Raw genomic sequence first — 18,529 nt, forward strand, 5'->3', positions numbered from 1 at the left:
AAATCCATCTCAGTGCTTTGGTTGCACAGGCAGTGCTGCCCTGAGGTGCTCCAGTCTCCAGAGGTCTAACCTTCTGGCATCCTTTTATGCACCCCTTACTTGTGATAGCAAGTCAGAGCTATCTTTTGAAAAGAACTGGGCATAATGTGTGTGGGACTCAGGCATGAACCATTTCAAAAGCCAGTAAGTCTGGATACAGAGTTATATGAAGCAAAACTGAAATACCACGTGTTAACCCTGCTGAAAGATGGAAGACAGCAAGTGGCCTGCTCTTGCTGCTTGGTCCTTGAGTATCTAAACCTATGTGTTGAAGCAGCTGTTAGTTTCGATAGGGACCTTCCCCCCAAATCACAATGCTGGCTGAAGGAGATAGATTTAAAATAAATATGCTGTGCATAAAACGCAGGCCTTTGTATGTCTGAACATCTGTTGTGTGCTGGAGGAGAAATGAAATGTGAAGAGGAGTCCAGGGTTACGTGGAGGAGCAGGGAAAGGGAAGGGGGTTGGATCCAAACTAGTCTGGAGCACTTTGCCAAGTTTCCTAAAAATATACCATCCAGCTAGAGGTTCTGAGGAGTAAAGTAGTTTCTGAGGCTGGTTGCATAACTTCATTCTAAAATGCACTTGCTTCATCGCTCTTCTGGTTTTGTTTGCACCTTTGCTCTGTGTTTGGAGCAGGCTAATAAAACTACACAGAACAATGTTAGCCCAATTGTTGCTCCACAGTGTCCCGAGTTCTCTCCTGTCATGCTGTCAGTCCCTTGGGCTGGCCCAGAAGATTGTGATCTTCACTAATGGCGTGAACCATGAACGGCAGAACTGTGCTAAGTGCTGGCCTCAGAACAGTAGACAAGTCATACAAGGTTTTTTAAAAAGCACCAACTTTAGAGCCTGAAGTCTAAAGAGGTAATAGAATGACAGCCTGTAGACTACGGCTGGGGGGAGTGCAGAGCATCTATTTTAGGCCTTACACTTGCATCAGAAGAAAGATGCTGTGTTTTATCTGTCATATGCTTGTGATACTGAAGTGTTACAGGAGCTGGGTAAATTTTAGCTCAGTAAATGTTAATTATATTTATTGTATCAGTAATGGTTATATCTTGTTTACTCTTAGACCATTAATAGCAATTAGAATGCGGATTCAGAAAAAAAGATAAGGATGTGCAATTATGCATTTCCTTGCTTCAGGGGCTGACAGGACATTGACAGCAGCTTAGAAGATCCCATCTGTATAAAGTGACTTTGGTGATTAGCTGACTGTCTGCATTTGACAGTTGCTGCAAGGCTCTTTCCTCCTGCGTGCAAAAATATGGTTTTCTCTATGAACTGATGCTCAGCCAACTGGTTCTGTCATTTTTAGGATCAGCGACGACATGAAACTGACTGACCTGGAGCTGGTCAGGCTGGCAAACAATATCCAAGAGTTACTTTATAATGCCTCTGATATCTGCCATGATCGTTCAGTCAAGTTCCTCATGGCAAGAGCAAAGGTGAGGAGCTTGGGTCAGACTGCTGGTGGTGCCTCGTGCTTGGTGAGCATTTGCTTCCAGGTTACTGCTTTAATGAGGGTTCTGGAGCGGTGTCTGCGATGGGAGTACAGGGCTGTTCCTGCTGCCACAGGCTCTGCATGGTAATGCTCAGAGCACACTAGTGTTAACATACACCATTGTAAGGCAGTGTTGGTTTCTTCTACCTATTTCTCTTTTTAATATTCTGACTTCCTGTCTTTGATGCTTCATGCAGAGAATGCATGTCCGTGTCCAGGTAGCTGCTTGCACTGCAGTTTACCCTGTCTGTCACATGTAGGGTTAAAGAATGTGCCTCTTAAAACTGCAGTAGCCCTCAGATATGCTGACTAGTTATTTCTGTACATCTCTGAATTTTTGTGGTGTTGTGTCTCCTTACAATGGTTTTCTTTGCATGCAGGATGGCTTCCTAGAGAAGTTGAATTCCAACGAGTTTGTTACTCTTTCTCGCTTGATGGAAGGCTTTATCTTGGATACTGAGCAGATCTGTGGCAGGAAAAGCATGTCCTTGAGAGGAGCTCTTCAGAGTCAAGCCAATAGATTTGTGAATAGGTTTCATGAGGAGAGGAAGACAAAGCTAAGGTACCTCTGGGCAGACAATATTTGTGTTCTTCTATGAATAATTTTATGTATCGTATGCCAGCCAAACAGAGTCTTTTGTTGCCTAGAACATTTGTAAGCTTGTTGTACTTTAAAGCAGGGGGTGAAAAAACTGTATTAAACCCCAATTAGCAATATTAGACTTCTACTGTTTTCATAAGTTGATTTCTTCAAACTGGATTTTTCTCCAGTTACCTAAATAAGGACAGCAACAGCTACAGAAGGTACACAAGACTAACATTGAAGGGGCAGGGTTGCTCTGTTTCTGGGGGTTTAAGAATAATTCACTTTCAACTGTTTCCTGAAAAAAAAAAAGCCAAAACCAAACCACTTGGAGGAACAGCCTTGCCAGTAACATCCATCAAGTCTGTTTGCTCTCATCCATCAAAAGCTGTTAAAATTCCAGTATTTGTACATTATTTCATTGGCAGTGATCTCATAAAGACCTTTTTTGCCTTTATTGAATGAACAATTTGTGAGATCTCTAGACCAGCACAATGTTTTTCTGTTTTGCTGCTGACAGTTGTTGGTCACCTCCTTCTGATGAAGATGACTGACATAACATTTCGGGCCAGTGGCTTTTTAGAAATTGTTCTACAGTGTTACAGGCAGGAGAATTGTCAAGACAAGGTATTTCTTTCTCAGCCTCCTCTCTTTTGTGTTTATAACCAGCCTGCTTTTGGACAACGAGCGCTGGAAGCAAGCTGAAGTTCCTGCTGAGTTCCAGGACCTCGTTGATTCAGTGTCAGATGGCAGAATTTCTCTCCCTGAAAAAAAACCAACAGGTGTGTGTCTTGCAGTCCTGCTGTGAATTGAATTTATTATCTGCAAATTCTGCTTTTGAATGTTGATGAACATATTCTGATGACACTCTGGATCTTTGTTTGCTCACTGTCCTCTGGGGGGATGAGAAGAAAGTTGATAGCTGGTTTTTTTAATTGTATTTTTTTTTCTGTTACTAGTGTTGAAATGCCTTGCGCTGAAAGATTATCTGTATTTTGAAAACGCCCAGAAGTGTTAGCACAGGGAGGGAGCTGCCTTTTTATACAAATATTCCCAGTGTAGAGGCTTGCAGTCTCTGCACAAATTCGGTCTTTTCCCACAAGGTACTGCTGAGGAATTGCAGGGAACTGAGGAGCACATGCATGTGCTCAGCCCTCCTTGTGTGAAATGAAGCCTGCATCCTTCCCACTGCTTCATCATCGCCGGTTCAGATGAGAGGCAGCATGCCATCTGGCTGCTCATGGAAGGGAAAGCTCATGTTCATTCAATGATTTACCTTGCCACAGAAACCTCATTTGACCTCAGAGAAGTCACTTTTTCCTCCTCCTGCCCCACTTCCCTGTGTGCACAGTGGGAATGCTTAATGTGTTCTTACCTTGTGGGGATACTTGTCCAGTATTGCAGTGATGGGGGGAGAGGGGGTGAATATCCAGAAGAGGAAGAAAACATGCAAAGAGGGGGAGAAAAATGGCAAGAGATTAGAAGGAAGAAAATACAGTGATGTCATGGTGGAGAAACCCTGACCTCCTAAAAGGAGCATAGCAGATACAGGGAGTGTATTAAAGCAATAATCACTCGAGTTATCGAACATAACACCAAAATATGTTCATCAGCCTTTGCTTGTAAAATAACCTCCTCCAGCCTCCTTCAAGCAGATAATTTAGCGTGAAAAACTGCATCAGTAAGAGCTTCTGTTATGAAGCCTGAGGAAAAAGTGATTTGCAGTTAAAATATTAATATACACAGCAAATCACTTGAGAATGTATAGTAGAAAACCTAGTGGCTTTTTCTGCCTTTCTTCTATTTTCAACCTGTTGTATTTGGAGTTTTTAAATCCATAATGACTGTGGGACTATGGGATTTTTTGATCTAAAATCGTAGCAGATAATGAAGTAACTTTATGGGTCATAAAAATAATGATGGGTGATCAACTGTCTAATAATACTGTAAAAGAGAGAAATGCTACAAAGACTGATGGTGGGTTTTTTCAAACCTTAGCAAGTGAACGCTGCATTTTTATAAACAGCATTTTTTGCACTTGTTTTTAGTTCAACTCACTCCTTTTCCTGTCTTGCTAAAATGTCTAGCTACTGAAGAAAGAAAGCCAGCTGAATTCCTTATTGTTGAAGGACAAAAATATGCAACAGTTGGGTAAGATGCACTCTTTTCTCTTAGCAGTGGGTTAGTTGGCAGGAACTTTTGAGTAGAACTGTGATGAATGCTAACAGCTTTAGCAATCTTACTTCAAGATCCCTCTCCTTTCATAGACTAATTTCTCTTTGGTTCCCAACCATTATAAAGTACCACAAACTCTTTGCTACATTAAAATGCTGTTTTTTCTCTGAATGGCTAGGCTGAAGTTTATAATTTTATTTGAATCCTTTTTTCCAATTATTTCATGAAAACACACAGCTGATAATACAGGTTTGTCTTCTGAGCCCAATGTTGCTTGTTGCAATCTTCGTTATCTCTGGCAAAAATTGTAGGCTCTTAGAATAGTTCGGGGTGAAAGAGACTTTTAAAGGTCATCTTGTCCACACTGCCTGCAGTGAGCAGGGATGCCTTGCACTAGACCAGGCTGCTCAGAGCCCTGTCCAACTTGACCTTGAATGTTTCCAGGGCTGGGGCATCCACCACCTCTTTGGGCAGCTTGTACCAGTGTTCCACCATTCTCTTTGTAAAAAATTTCTTCCTTATGTCCAGTGTGAATCTACCCTCCTTTACTTTAAAACTGTTGCTCCTTGTCCTATCACCAGCAAACTAACCAGTTTGTCCCTATCTTTCCCATAAGCCCCTTTAAGTACTGGAAGGCTGCAATAAGGTCTCCCCAGAGCCCTCTTCTCTCCAGGCTGGACAGCACCAAAATGCCTGAGTCCACTACTGAATGGTTGCTTTTCTTATTCAAAATAAGAAATGGGCCATCTCAGAAGCTGCATATGCTGTTTCTTGGTATCCTGTCTGCTTTGAATTGGAAAGTGGTTTCTTAAAGCTGGTTATATCAGACACATTTTAAAATGTATGATACTCACTTATTTCTTTCATGTAAAAGCATGCTGTGTTTGCAGGGACTGTGAGGCTTAAGCATTAATTATGCATGAGAGTGTTTTTGGAGAGGGAGTAAAGCCTGGAAGATCTCACTCCCCAGAGCTCTAACATCAGTTTGCACCAAACTTAAAAGGTGTGATGTACAGAATGTCTTGGACCAGCTGTCATTTTATGAGTTGCTTCATGGTGATGTGTCATTGTTCAATTGGAAACAGAATCTGATGGCTGAGAACAACTGTGCCAGGCAGATGATATCACTGCTGAAGAGCATTTCAGGTCGAGCAAGAGCATTGCTCTAAAGGATAAATTTGCTTAATATATGATGTGTTTGATAATATACCTCTGCTCACTTGAAACTTGTTAAATTGAGCTCTGTGAAGCAATCATGAGCTTCACAGTGCAAATATTTGTTTCATTTCTACACACTTCTACATCCAGTTTCATTGCATCTAATCAAATAAAATGCATTCATCACAAATGCCTAGAGTTCACAAAACATTTTCCAGGTGTTTATTTTCAGCTGACTTGTCATCATCTTTCTGTACTCTACTGCCTAAAGGAAGAAAGAGATTTAGCTTTTTGAAATGTTAAAATATCTACTCCGAACATTTTATCTTGCGTCAATTTCCCTGCCTTCTGTGTATTTGAATTCAAAGGAGCATGCTTGCTCTGTGGGAAGCCGCCTTAATTCCATCCAATAGCTCCCCAATTCTGCAGTGCCTGCTGACTTCAGGAGAAATTACAGGTGTTGAGCATTTTTGAATATTTGGTGCTGTTTCTTTGCAGCTGCCTTCTCTGTTTGTGACTCCTTAGCATTTATTACATATATTTTTCAGAGGTTTTCTCTCATATGAAGTACTTCTTCCGCACACCACCCTGTGGAATGGGTATTGGTTGTAACTATCTCTGTGTAAATCTCCTTTATGTTTCACTTCTGCTCCACATCAGTTAGTGGATTTATTCAGTGCTATAATCTCTAGCATTGGGTAGCTTTCTATCAACGTGACTGGCTTGTGTTTGATTTTTCAACATCTTTTGTGCACTGAGATGGCACATTTGGCTGTTTCCTCTCTTTCAGGACAGTATTGCTGCTAATAAGAATAATCCTGGAGTACTGCCAGTGTGTGGATAACATTCCCTCCATCACCACTGACATGCTGACCCGCCTGTCTGATTTACTGAAGGTATGGTTCCAAATGTGCCCCCTGTGCCAAGCAGGGGCAGGCAGAGTGCAGAGAACATGTCTTACTCTCCATAACACTCATGTGTTTTTGTGATTGCTTATAACTAATACAAATTATCTAGAAATCATTGTGTTTGCTACTATGCCATAAGGAAACCTTTCAAGCCAAAAGCATTAAAGATGTAATTTGTTGTGGGAATTAACTCTGGGAGGGCTATCTTTCCTCCTGTTCACCTGGAGTATTGGAAATCCCATCTAGTAGTATTGATATAGCTGCCTGTCCTTCAGGCTGAGTGTGGGATTAATGCTGCTGAAGAAAAAGCAATTTAATCCCAGGTGCTAGAGAAATATATATCTATATTGAGGAAGGAAACAAGTCCCTTGGTTTTTACAAATTAGTAGAGTCAGTAGAAGCATGAAAAATGGTATGGGATGAAGGTTCTGTTGTAAAGGTGATGAAACACCAGGACCTCTTTGTCATTTATTTCTCACTAGAGAAGAGGAAAGCTGGTAAAGCCCAGACCTTGCAAGGTAATAGAAGTAAACAATAATAAAAGGAGCACATTAATGCACCTTAAAACTGTCTATGTATACACACACACACAGACACACATATATATGTATCTATATAGGCTCCAAAGCCTCGCAGTTAATTTATGTCAAGGTTTTCACTTGTATCTTTGCCCACAAAGGTTGTATTGAATATGAGCGTAATCATTGAAAGATAAACAGATTCAGTCTCCACAAGGATATTTTACATAAGGTGGGGGGCAGGAGAGGGGAAACAAACCCTAGGAGATGGAGCTTTTTAAATATTTGTCCTGTTGGTAGTTCTTATTTGAAAAACCAGATGCAAGAACACTGCTCCCTGCAGTTGTCATTCAGATTAATCCACAAACCTTCCCTTTTAAAAGCACTATCCAAGGCAAATCAGCCTGTCTGGGCCTGCCCCTATTCAAATCTTCTCCACCTGCTGCTTCCCTCAGGAATTGCAGCACCTTTTCACAGGTAGAATAGCCAGATTTGCATATCTGTGTTACTTCCCTCTCCTTACTTTATCTCATTCTAGCTCTGTCATTTATGGTTTGTTTCTTGGTATTCAAACATCATGTGCAGTTTAATTACTGTATTTCCTGTCTGTCAGCAAGGTGCCATCAATTGGAGAGATGTCAAGAACAGCTAGAAAAACAAAAGCTCATTTATTACACTTTGAACAAAGTAGAGCCACTCCAGATGTCCTGGCAGGTCACTGCACTTTTTGTTTGACACCTGTCAGAGCCAGCAAACTTTGAGGGTAGCAAGGGCTAGACTGATTGTGATGGAAAATGAAAAGCATTCCCAGGTAATGAAATTCCAGGTAGTTCCGAGCTATGGCTGCAGCCTGAGTGAAATGACATCTGTGTATGGGAGAAATCATGGAATCATTTAGATTGGAAAAGACCTGTAAGATCAGTCAAGTCCAGTTGTTTACCCAACACTGCCAAGGCCACCACTAAACCATGTCCCCAGGGCCACATCTACATGTCTTTTAAATACCTCCAGGGATGGTGACTCCACCATTTTCGTGGGCAGCCTGTTCCAAACTTTGACAACCCTTTCAATGAAGAGATTATCCCTAATATCCAAACTAAACCTCCCCTGGTGCAACTTGAGGGCACTTCCCCTTGTCTTGTTGCTTGTGGAAGAAGAGAGTGACCCCCTACATGGCTACACCCTCCTGTCAGGGAGTTGTAGAGAGCAAGAAGGTCCCTCTGAGCCTCCTTTTCTCCAGGCTGAGTGCCCCTGGCTCCCTCAGCTGCTCCTCATCAGACTTGTGCTCCAGACCCTTCTCTGGGCACACTCCAGCACCTCAATGTTGTGAGGGGCCCAAACTGAGCACATGTGGTTGTAATTACTGGGGTTGTTCAGGCGGTGCAGACAAGAGAAGGCTCTTGGCCCTCCTGCTGGGTGCAGGAATGCTTTCCTCCCAGCAGGCACAAGGAGGAGGTGTTGCTCTTTGGCTGTTCCAGGCATTCTGCTCCCTCACTGTTCTGTCTGCATCAGGCCATCTGGGAACAGTCATTCTCACAGAAGGCAGGGGACAGTACGTGTGTCCAGCACCCTTTACAGACCAAGTTTTTGATGGTCTGCCTCACAGTTAAACCTAACCTGAGCTAAATACCTGAGGAGCTTAGGCGGTGGGAGATACAGCTGCCTTTGGCTCACTGATTCTACTTTAAAGTCCATGCACAGGTGTAAGAAAAGGTCTTGCTTTTCTGGAGAACATGAAGTGAATGTGAGGCAATTTCAGCCCCTGACCTGTCAGCAGTGTAGGTTATGCCTCTCTCAGCTCAGGGGCCACACATAGCTCTGGTTCAGTTGTAGTGCGAGGTCTGGATTGCTTTTCTGGCCCTGGATGCACCATTCTGGCAACCCAGAGTTGGGGGTGTGGTCCATGGTGGCTCTGTGGGCCTGCATTTTGTGACTGACACCAGGCAACAGACAGAGAAATTATTTCCCCTTTTTGCCCAAGGAAGGTTGAAATACTGGGCTTGTTCTTGCATTATCATGAAGAAAGACCTGTGAAGCAGAATTATGCCCCTGCCCTCAGAAAAGTGGTCTTTATGAGGGAAATCCTCTGTGTTGCAGGCAAAAGCTGCAGGGCAGTCTTGTCACAATTTCTTCTGAATCTTCAGGTGTATGAGAAAGGGTCAGCTCTCTGTAAGTTTTGCCTCCCAATGTCAACAGAGTGTTCTGTTCAAATACGAGCCCTGGGACTTCTGCTCTCCATTCAGTGCAGGAACTGGGGATAACAGCAGTGGCTTTTCTACTGCATCACCCAGGCCAGTCTGGAGTATCTGGTGTCTCAAGATGGGTAAGGAAGCAGAATTCCAGTGTAAGACAGAACATGCTGATAGCAACTGTCTTAACTGCCCAGAGGCCTTTGCTGGCCTATGTGATTTTAATGATAACTTCTTTTCTCCTGGAAGTAAGTTAGGAAAGTCTAAGCATGAATTGTCCACTATACCTGGAATTCTTACAGGACTGGCTTTTCATCTTCTGTGCATCATTTCTTAAATCCAGTATTTCATAATGTTGCAAACATAGATTCAGTCACCTCAGCAGGAGGGAGTTTCAGTGCTTTCAAGTTTCCTTTAATATCAGCAGTGGAGAAGGTCAAGAGCCTGAGCAAAAACTTGTCATCTTGAAGTTTTCCACTCTGGTTTTCCATGTGGCTACTCTACTGAGGAAAACTAGTGAAACTCTGGAACTGGCCTTCATAATAACTTATTTAATCTTGCAAAATTCTTTTGATGGTGTTTCTAAACTGTGGGGTTATGTAGTTGATAAAGAATCAACATTCATTTTCACTGTCCTTTTTCTTACAGTATTTCAACTCTAGAAGTTGCCAATTAGTGCTTGGAGCCGGTGCATTACAAGTTGTTGGTTTGAAAACAATCACTACAAAAAACCTAGGTATGGATTTCTGTATTTAAAATGTCAAAGGTTGTTCCCCTGCCTATTGAAAAACCCAAATGCAGAAAAGCCCTAAATATCTATGATAAGCTTTGTTTGAGTTCTGGGGCTGTGCATGGACACAGAGGGTGATAAGACCTTGCCAAGTTACCTGTCTGGAGTGTAGTTTTAAACTTTCTCCTGAAATTAAGAGCCTTTGATTGATGGGTTTGAGCAGGTGTTTAAATTTACAGTTCCCATGTTTCAGGGTGAGAAACTGATGAGATTACCAGTCTGCGTTTCCCTTTTGGAAAGGGAACAGCCTGATGAGAAAGGGCTGAAAGGCTCTGGGCCACAGCTGGGTTAGGTTTTTGCTGCAGAATGTTTGGCCAATGTGGTGACCACGCTGGCACCATTGAGTGTCCTGCTGCTGGCAGGTTTGCTGGCAGCAGCAAACTCCTGTTGGAGTTGGGAGAAGCCTGGTTTTTTGGGATCCTGTGGACCCTGCAGCAGGAGCAGGTTCAAGGCAGGTCAGTGCTGGCAGGGCAGAGTGTTTTGTACTCCACTGCAGAAGAAACACTGCTGCCTTGAGAATGTGGTTTCTGAGGTTAAGTAGCTGATGAGTCAGGTCCTTTGAGATCTCCCCGATGTCTGCATGTGCTCAGGGCTCAAAATGTCGAGTAAACACTCAAAGCCTCTTGTAACATCAGTCCCATATCCCATCTTACCAAAGCTGGGTGTGAGTAGCCAGGTAACAGTCTGGCATCTTCACTGGGTGGGGGCTCCCAGGGAAACAAACATGTATCTGTGTGCTTTTGCAACAGACAAAAGCTCACCATGGTAAGCTGTGTCAGATCTATTGTTTATGTCATATGGTCCGTACAGAAATGATTCTTCCTGTGTAATAACTATGTTATTTCTCTTCCTGCATTCACAGCCCTTTCTTCACGTTGCCTCCAGCTTATTGTACACTACATTCCCATTATCAGGGCTCATTTTGAAGCTCGGCTGCAGCCGAAGCAGTTCAGCATGCTCAGGCATTTTGACCACATCACAAAGGTAATTCTTCTGGCAGTTTCTGAAAAGTGAAGTTCTGCATTTCGACTGTACTCTGAAGAACATGAATGCCGCTAGAAAATGAAACCTGCTTTCTTCCCTTACAGGATTATCACGACCACATAGCTGAAATTTCAGCAAAGCTCGTTGCCATAATGGATAGCTTATTTGACAAACTATTATCCAAGGTAATGATTTATGGAAATAATTATACGCTCTCTAAATTGCAACTGGAGGTCTCATTGTATACAGCCTAGATGTTTCAAATGGAGGCTTAAACTTTCCTAACCAGGACTTGTTTGAATTTCTTTTAACTATATAGATGGAAAGCTCTGTGCTGTTCTCATGAATGTGTTTTGTGTTCACATTTGCCACCTGGGTGTCAGTCACCTTCACTCCCAGAAAAATGAAATGTTTCCTTGGCTCCTTCAGCAGGAGCAGCAATGCTGTGGCTGGTGCAGATGCTCAGCTGTTCAGGAACTGAAGTGCTCTCCTACCACTGACAGTTCTTGTCTGCAGCCAGGCTCAGCAGGTCCCATTTCCTGCTCTTTGCAAGTGGGGAGGGTGGCATTTCCGGCAGCTGAGGGAATGGCAGGAAAGTGCTGAGGAGGAAGAGTTTTGGAGAGAAAGGACCAGCCCATCTGTTGGGCTGCAGGCCTGGGGACTGGAGGTCTGTGCTCAGCAGTTCCTGCTCTGGGGCAGCATTAGTAGCTGTCCCATGAAGTGCTCCTGGTGTGCTTTGGTGTTTGAACAGTGGTGCAGTGTGGTCCTGGGCTGGATCTACTCCGACTCACCTCAGGGTGGAACACACTGAGACACCTCCGTGGCCCACAGATACATAAAGTACATGACCTTTTAAAGCTTAGTAGTGTCCTTTGGATCTTAGGGGTTTGGGGGAAAGAAGTAAGCTGTTTTGTGACACAAATAAATTAATTTTTTAGTGACAGATTTGATTGATTGGCCTGGGCCAACCTCTTCCTTCAGGGAGCTCATGGGAAGCACGGGAGCACAGGTTGGGGACAGGCTGATGAGAGCTGCCATGGGGCAGTTACAACAGGCAGCATTTCTATCTTCCTTGCTGTTTCTTTTATTATATTGTTACTTTTTGTTGTGCTTTTTCATTTCACCTGTTTCTTTGGACAGTCAAATGGTGCTGCCTGAACTTAAGGGGAGGGGGAAAAAAAAGCCAAAGCATTTGAATTGGGATTCCCCACTCCTGTTGTGTTGTTTACTTTTTTAAAAAATGTGTTTATGATCTTCTCTAAAGACCAAAATGATCTGCTGGTTTTGGGGGTTTTGTCCCCCATAAAAGTAGCTGTTTTGTTAAGTAACATGGCTTTTTGGCCACTGTATCTCTTGAGAATAAAAGACAAATGCCAGAATTTACATTATTGATACTAAACAAGTGTAGCCCACAACAAAGGAGGAGCACAGTTGATGCTCTTGATGGCATTTAGTGAGAACCCATCCCTTATGGTCCCTCCATTTTCACAGCCCATTGTCCCTTTGGGAGCTGGCACAGGATGTAAACTGAGGCTTTTCCTATCCTTTAGAGCTCTTGAAGGCTGAGTGACAGTGCTTGGCCCGCATGAATGCAGCCCACGGAGTCCAGGAGCAAAGGAGGATTGATTTGCTTCAATTCCTAGCACCCCCCATCATTTGGCTCATCTCATTCCTAAAACAATGAAATCTTGGCACTGAAGGCTGTGCAGAGCATAAGCCCAGGACATTTGGGTTTATGCTCTGCACATAGGCAGAGCATAAATACAGGCATGTCAGAAATAGGCATGTCAGTACAACCATGTCAGTGTGTTCCTGGGTTCAGGTGTTTGCGGTGTCCTGGGGATGAAGTGGTCACCTGCTTTGAGGTGTGTAAATCTGCACAAGTGAGTTCCATGGCAGTGGGTGCCCAGCACACTTCAAACCCAGAAATTCCTGCTTTGTAGAGGAGATGAACAGTTGGTGCAGTAGACAGGGTGTTGACCTGGCACTGGGTAATATGAGCAAGTTACTTCTGCATTTCCAGGCTGTGCTTCCCCTGGGAGCACCATGGCATGGGAGCTGTCCTCACCCGGTGCCACTGAGACAAGGCAGTTCACAGCAGCATGGACACTCCCAACAGCTATCTTTAACAGGGAAATACAACAGGAGTGGGGTTATTGAACACTGGAAATAATAAAACTAACAAATGGGAAAGGCTTATTCATTACCATGAATGGAAAAAAATCCAGTGTGAGTTCTGAGCTTCTCTTGGAACTTGCTGTCTTGTGACTGTTTGGACCGAAGAGCAGTGAGGTTTTTTTCTGATCCCTCATGGTATTAAAGCTGTTGATCTCAGCTGCAGATAAAAATGGCCAGGAGAGCTTGGGGTACTTCCTGGGGGCATAGCTTTTCCCTGTGATGGTGAAGAGTTGTGTGTGGCTGTAATCATGCAAGAGCCACTGCTGTAGCCTCCCAGTTCCCTCTGGCTTTACAACGTGCTGGGAAATTGGAAACAATTTCTTGCTTAACTTCCTTGTCTTGAGGCATGCTTGATCCTGCACACTGGGTGGTCGTTCCCTGGAACAGAAAGCATTATTTTTCTGCTACTTCTCCTGTCAGAATTAGGTCATTGGTTTGGATTCTCCATAAAGATGTTCTCAAAACTCTCCATTTCTTTCTTTCTCTTGTGCTCAGACAAGCTTGGTTCTCTTTCACAATTCAGGCCCACATAAAAGCAGGCATCTTCTCCAATCTGTTTGTAAATGATGTAGTTACAACAATCTGGTTCTTTCCTGAATTGTGCAAGGCTCCGTGGGGAAGTGTCACCCTCCCAAAGGTGACCTGCCTATGTGTCACCCAGGCCTGGGATGGCACGGCCTCTCCACCTGGAACTGCACAGCTGGCTTCACTGTTCCTGGGACAGGTTTTCAGTGTTTCTGAAATGCTATTCAGATCTTTATCCAGAGTGGGGACATAAGAATTCTGTTCCCTTTGTAGCAAATCTCTTGCCATCTGGTGTTACCCAGTGCCTTGTTTCTTGGATTTCAGGCACTGGGAGAAGGGATGGTTTTTTACTTTGCTTTCCAAGGTATTTCTGCAATGTTCTTGTGGGATTTTTTGTATGGTGATGTGGCTGGGGATTTTTTATGGCCAGTGATGAGATTTCAGGAGTTTCCATTTCTTTATGGTTTCCTTTCCTTGATTCTTCAGAAATTTGGATGTGTATGACACAGACAAGCAGTTTTCTCTTGGGAAGTACTAAGGGGCACGTTTCTCAGAGGCAGAAGTGCTTGTCTGTCATTGACTCGTACCAGTGTGAAGGAGAGGGCCAGCTCGCAGCCACGAGACCTGCATCTGCAATTCCTGGCTGGATCAGATCATGCCCAGCCACACTTTTAATTTGTGGTGTGCTAAATGGATCTTGATTCCTGACATTATTAGCAAAGCAGAGCTCCAGGTGGCTGTTGGGAGCTCTCCTACATGAACCATTTTAAAGTGGCAGAAATGAGTTAACTGGTTGTGTGTTTATTTGCAGTATGAAGTGAAAGCCCCTGTTCCTTCAGCATGCTTCAGGAATATCTGCAAGCAAATGGCAAAGATGCATGAAGCTATATATGATCTCCTTCCTGAGGAGCAAACTCAGGTGAATGTTATTTTTGAGCTTCATCTCACAGCTTGCTTGCAAATGTGCATGGACCTGGGAACAAGAGAGACTTTATCTGGGGAGAGGGGAATTCTTTTTTGAGTCCTGGTGAAACCCACACGTTAAAGGGCTTAGCAGCAGTCACATGGACAGCTTGGGCTGAGCTGAAGGAAGTATTCCAATGTGTAGGGAGAATGATGACACACGCAGAAAGAAGAGATTTCAGGATTTTGAGCTGCCTTTTGATGTCTAGAGATGGCAATCCAGGAATTAGTGCTGAAATGCCTTGCAAATGGCAACATTTTGGGGTTTGAATACAGCCCTCTGAGAGGACTGTTCTGTAACACTGCTCAGAATCAGTAGCTTCCAAAAGTCCCTAAATGGACTGTGCACCCAGACTGTACCAGATGTGCTTTTGCAGGATTTTGCTGCAGTCATTGCTACTGCAGAGTTGCAAATCTTAAGGACAGGAAGGACCAATCCAGTCACTGAATACAAGAAGCTGTCATTTCTCTTGCACTTTAGATTAAATGGTCCCTCCTAGCACAGGGGAGATTTGTTATCTTCGAGGCTTAATACAAGTTGCTGGATACTTCAGACAACAGAGAAGAAAAGTTCACGTTCCAAAGAAAGTGTCCTCTAAGTGCCACCCATAATGAGTGGGTGAGGGTGTCCTGTGTGTTACAGACTGTATGTGGCCAGAAAGGCGAGGCTGAAGCACTGGCAGAAGGAAGAATCACATGAGTTGCAAAAACAAAACCAAAAGTCAGTGATTGAGGGTGTTGGCAGTGTGTTTCCCCTGTGGAGGCAGTGATGTGAGCATGGGCACAGTTCCTTACTCTGCTGCTGTGGTTTCTTCTAGATGTTGTTTTTACGAATTAACGCAAGCTACAAACTCCACCTGAAGAGGCAGCTGGCCCACCTCAATGTGGTCAATGATGGAGGGCCTCTGAATGGGTGAGTTGGGGCTCTTCTTTGGCTGTTTAAATAAGCAGGCATTGACTTCTGCAACAAAGTCGTGATCGCAGAATCACAGCTCCATGTTTTAGTATGTCCCATTTGTAGCTTTCTTACAGTAAAGGACATGACTTGTGCCATTCCACAGTAACTAGGAATGCAATCCACTTGGTAACAGACTGGGAGCTGGACACTGTCCAACTGGAACCCTACTTGTAGGTGTCCTCAGCTCGTGGATTGCTTTTTCTCCCTTTGTGTGACAGCAGCAGCCACAGTTTAATTAGCAGGAATTGTGTGATTCCTGAAGCAGTTTTGAAACGTGGATGGTGACTCATGGTGCTGGCAAAGTAAAAATAGGAGAAAGCAGCATTTCATCTGTGCAGTGGGCAGCTCTGCAGGGATGGTTTTTACAGTAGAACTAGATTTGAAACAGAGTTTATGCTTACAGAGCTTTTCCCCTTCCCTGCCACAGCCCGACACCCCATCCCCAAATAGGTCAGGGGTACCTTTCCTGAGAGAGGGTTGCCTGGCTGTCCCCACCTCCCAGGAAAAGCCTCTTGCAGGCTGAATTCTGTTGTCAGTTGGATTGTTCCTTGAAACAGTGGAGTTTTTAATTGTTCTTAATGACCTGGGGGCAGTGATGTGTTTGCAGTGTAGCAAGGGTGAAACTCAGTGGGCCTACCCACATGCAAGAAAAGATTGTCTTAGGTTGCAGAAGTCAGAGAAGAAAGTTGATAATGTTTCAAATGTCCCTGGAATTAAAATTCTGTTCCTTTCCAATTTATTGTTGCTTCTCCTGCTTATGTGCATTCCATTCCTCCTTGTACTTTGTGCAAGAGTTTATCTGAACTGGTTCTCTGTACTCGTGGTGTGCTCACAAGGTGACTTCCCATTGCCTTTGGTACTTGGAAAGGTGTTTGTAACCAAGCTCGTGGAGTATCCACTGCAGCCCCAGCTGATGTGAGAGCCCCTGGATGTACTCAGGGAGTCTCTCACTGGGATATCCAATCCCAAACACAGTGCTGTGCTGCCTTCATCCTGCACTGTTGGTTTTGTTCTGTCCTTGGTGGATAGGGGGCCTGGATCCCTTTTGGATTAGGAGGGTTGGGGCAGGTGTTCCTGGTGGCGTGCTGGGGGTGTTTCCCAGCAGTCAGGAGGTCTCAGCTGGCGCAGGCCTATCTGATGGCAGCAGTTTCTTACTTCAGACACAGCTCTCAGGGAGCTGGGGCTACTTGAGAAGGGGAACATCAACCCCTGGATGGCACTTGCTGCTGTTCCAGCACTCTTCACTCACCAGGTTCTTAACATGGTTTTCTGATCCTCATTCTGTTTAAACTGCTTGTTTCTGTAATAATAGTAAAAATCCAGGTCTGTGAGGCCTGGTTAATTTTTTTACCATGTAAATACAACTTCTGTTCCTACATCTTGCTAGCAAGGGGCATCATGATCCCTGAAATGTTTCAACAGTGTCTGAGGGATTTTAAGTCTGTATAAACTGTTACAAACAACACAGCTGTTGTGCTGTTCAGTTGCTTTTTACATTAACCTTAGAATCATAGAATCATTACCTTCTAGAATACAGAAGCTAATGTTGCAATAATTAATATTCTTAGTTGTAATGGAATTGGGAGTTTAAGTCTAGATAAGCCTGGGATTACAGCAAGAGAATAGAAGTTTTAAATGCCTAATTCCTGCTGAGTTTTCTGAACTCATGGTTTGATCTCCCTTCCCTAGAACTAGTTTTACACCCAGCAGTAATCCTGTTATGGATGATCACTGCTGTAAAATAAACCACATCCATAGCATTGAGTTTTGAACTGATACTTAAAATATCTAATCCAGGCATAGGATTTGAACATGTATTGTAGCAATTGTGTGCCAAAGTCCTCAACAAACCCTGTCTGCTTGTCCAGGCACTCCAGGTGGATGGGATGGGGTCAGATTCTAATCTTGCGTGTTTTCACTGCAGGCTGGTTACTTCAGATGTGGCTTTTTACACTGGAAACCTTCAAGCTCTGAAAGGCCTTAACAACTTAGATCTAAACATGGCTGAAATCTGGGAGCAGAAGAGGTGATAATCCACTGGGAGCAGTCACTTGGCTCTGAGAACAGACTGACTTTCTTCTAAGCAGCGTGACGACGGTGAGGTGAATACTTGAGCCCAGAGCCCCAGAAGGGCAGGATTGACAGTCGGGGGAGCTTAGACTCAGAGGGTGCTGCAGGGAGAGATCCTTCCAGTGTCCTTCAGCAAGAAACAAGTGATCAGCTGTCTGTGCAATGTTTTTTCATTCTCTCTGGAAACAGACTCAGGTTTCTTTGGACCAAATCCAAAAGAACACATAGCTGTAACACAGCTGTAGTTGTCTAGAATGCTCTGTATATCTTTATATTAAAAAGATGCTTTGCATTTCTTCTAGTGCAATGAAATTCACATGGTGTCCCACCTTATTTAATGATGGTACAATATAAAAATCTTGCAGTTGGAACTCTGTAGAAAATGTTTTTCTCTATGAAACTATGCTGTTCTAAAATTTATTTTTTTACAGAACTTTATATAAATAAATGTCTTTTGATTGCTCACATATAGGATTCAGCTTTGTTAGGGAGCAATCCTGTTCCAGGGGATTTCTCATGGCCTAAAATCTGAAGACAGATTTTCTAAGCAAGGGCCAGTTCCTCAAAGCCATTCCCTGTGGGATGGAGGAGTGACCTGACCCTCATTATCAGTGACAGGGTAACACTGGGGCTCCTGGGGGAACTGGAAGGTGGGAGAAAGGCTGTTGTAGGGATGGCCACCTCCAGCTGCCCATGGCCCCAGCCAGTGGGGAAGGACAGGGCCACAAAGAATAGGGCAAGAAGAATGTTCAGGTTTTTAGGCTGCTTATAAAAGGCTGCACCATTAAGGAGAGTGCAGCTGCCATCAATGTATTTCAGAGTTTTTAATACTATCTTTAACAGACCGGAGGCTGGCAGTAGCCAGTACAAGTGCCTGTGTTTCACACCTCACCTCACCCCTCTGTACCTGACCCCAGTCGAGTGCCTAACCCTGAGATGATCATGTCTGATGGAATGGTCTCTGCTGCAGTGTGTGTGTGCCTG

The 18,529-nt window shown here is 43.9% G+C and overlaps 1 protein-coding gene across 2 annotated transcripts in view; it reads left to right on the forward strand.

Moving 5' to 3' along the window:
* VPS54 (VPS54 subunit of GARP complex) overlaps positions 1–18,048 on the forward strand; it is a 46,960-nt gene extending 28,912 nt beyond the window's left edge. For both annotated transcript variants that reach the window (XM_082276859.1, XM_082276860.1), the window contains exons 14-24: positions 1,361–1,490; positions 1,927–2,108; positions 2,799–2,911; positions 4,217–4,280; positions 6,253–6,358; positions 9,726–9,813; positions 10,730–10,851; positions 10,956–11,036; positions 14,366–14,473; positions 15,336–15,430; positions 17,400–18,048. In XM_082276859.1, coding sequence (XP_082132985.1) covers positions 1,361–1,490; positions 1,927–2,108; positions 2,799–2,911; positions 4,217–4,280; positions 6,253–6,358; positions 9,726–9,813; positions 10,730–10,851; positions 10,956–11,036; positions 14,366–14,473; positions 15,336–15,430; positions 17,400–17,505 — 1,195 coding nt within the window. In that variant the 3' untranslated portion in view covers positions 17,506–18,048. The remainder of the gene's footprint in view (positions 1–1,360; positions 1,491–1,926; positions 2,109–2,798; positions 2,912–4,216; positions 4,281–6,252; positions 6,359–9,725; positions 9,814–10,729; positions 10,852–10,955; positions 11,037–14,365; positions 14,474–15,335; positions 15,431–17,399) is intronic.
* Positions 18,049–18,529: the final 481 nt, after the last annotated feature.

Source organism: Coloeus monedula (assembly GCF_965178545.1).
Source record: "Coloeus monedula genome assembly, chromosome: 2".
In the NCBI taxonomy this organism is placed as follows: domain Eukaryota; kingdom Metazoa; phylum Chordata; class Aves; order Passeriformes; family Corvidae; genus Coloeus; species Coloeus monedula.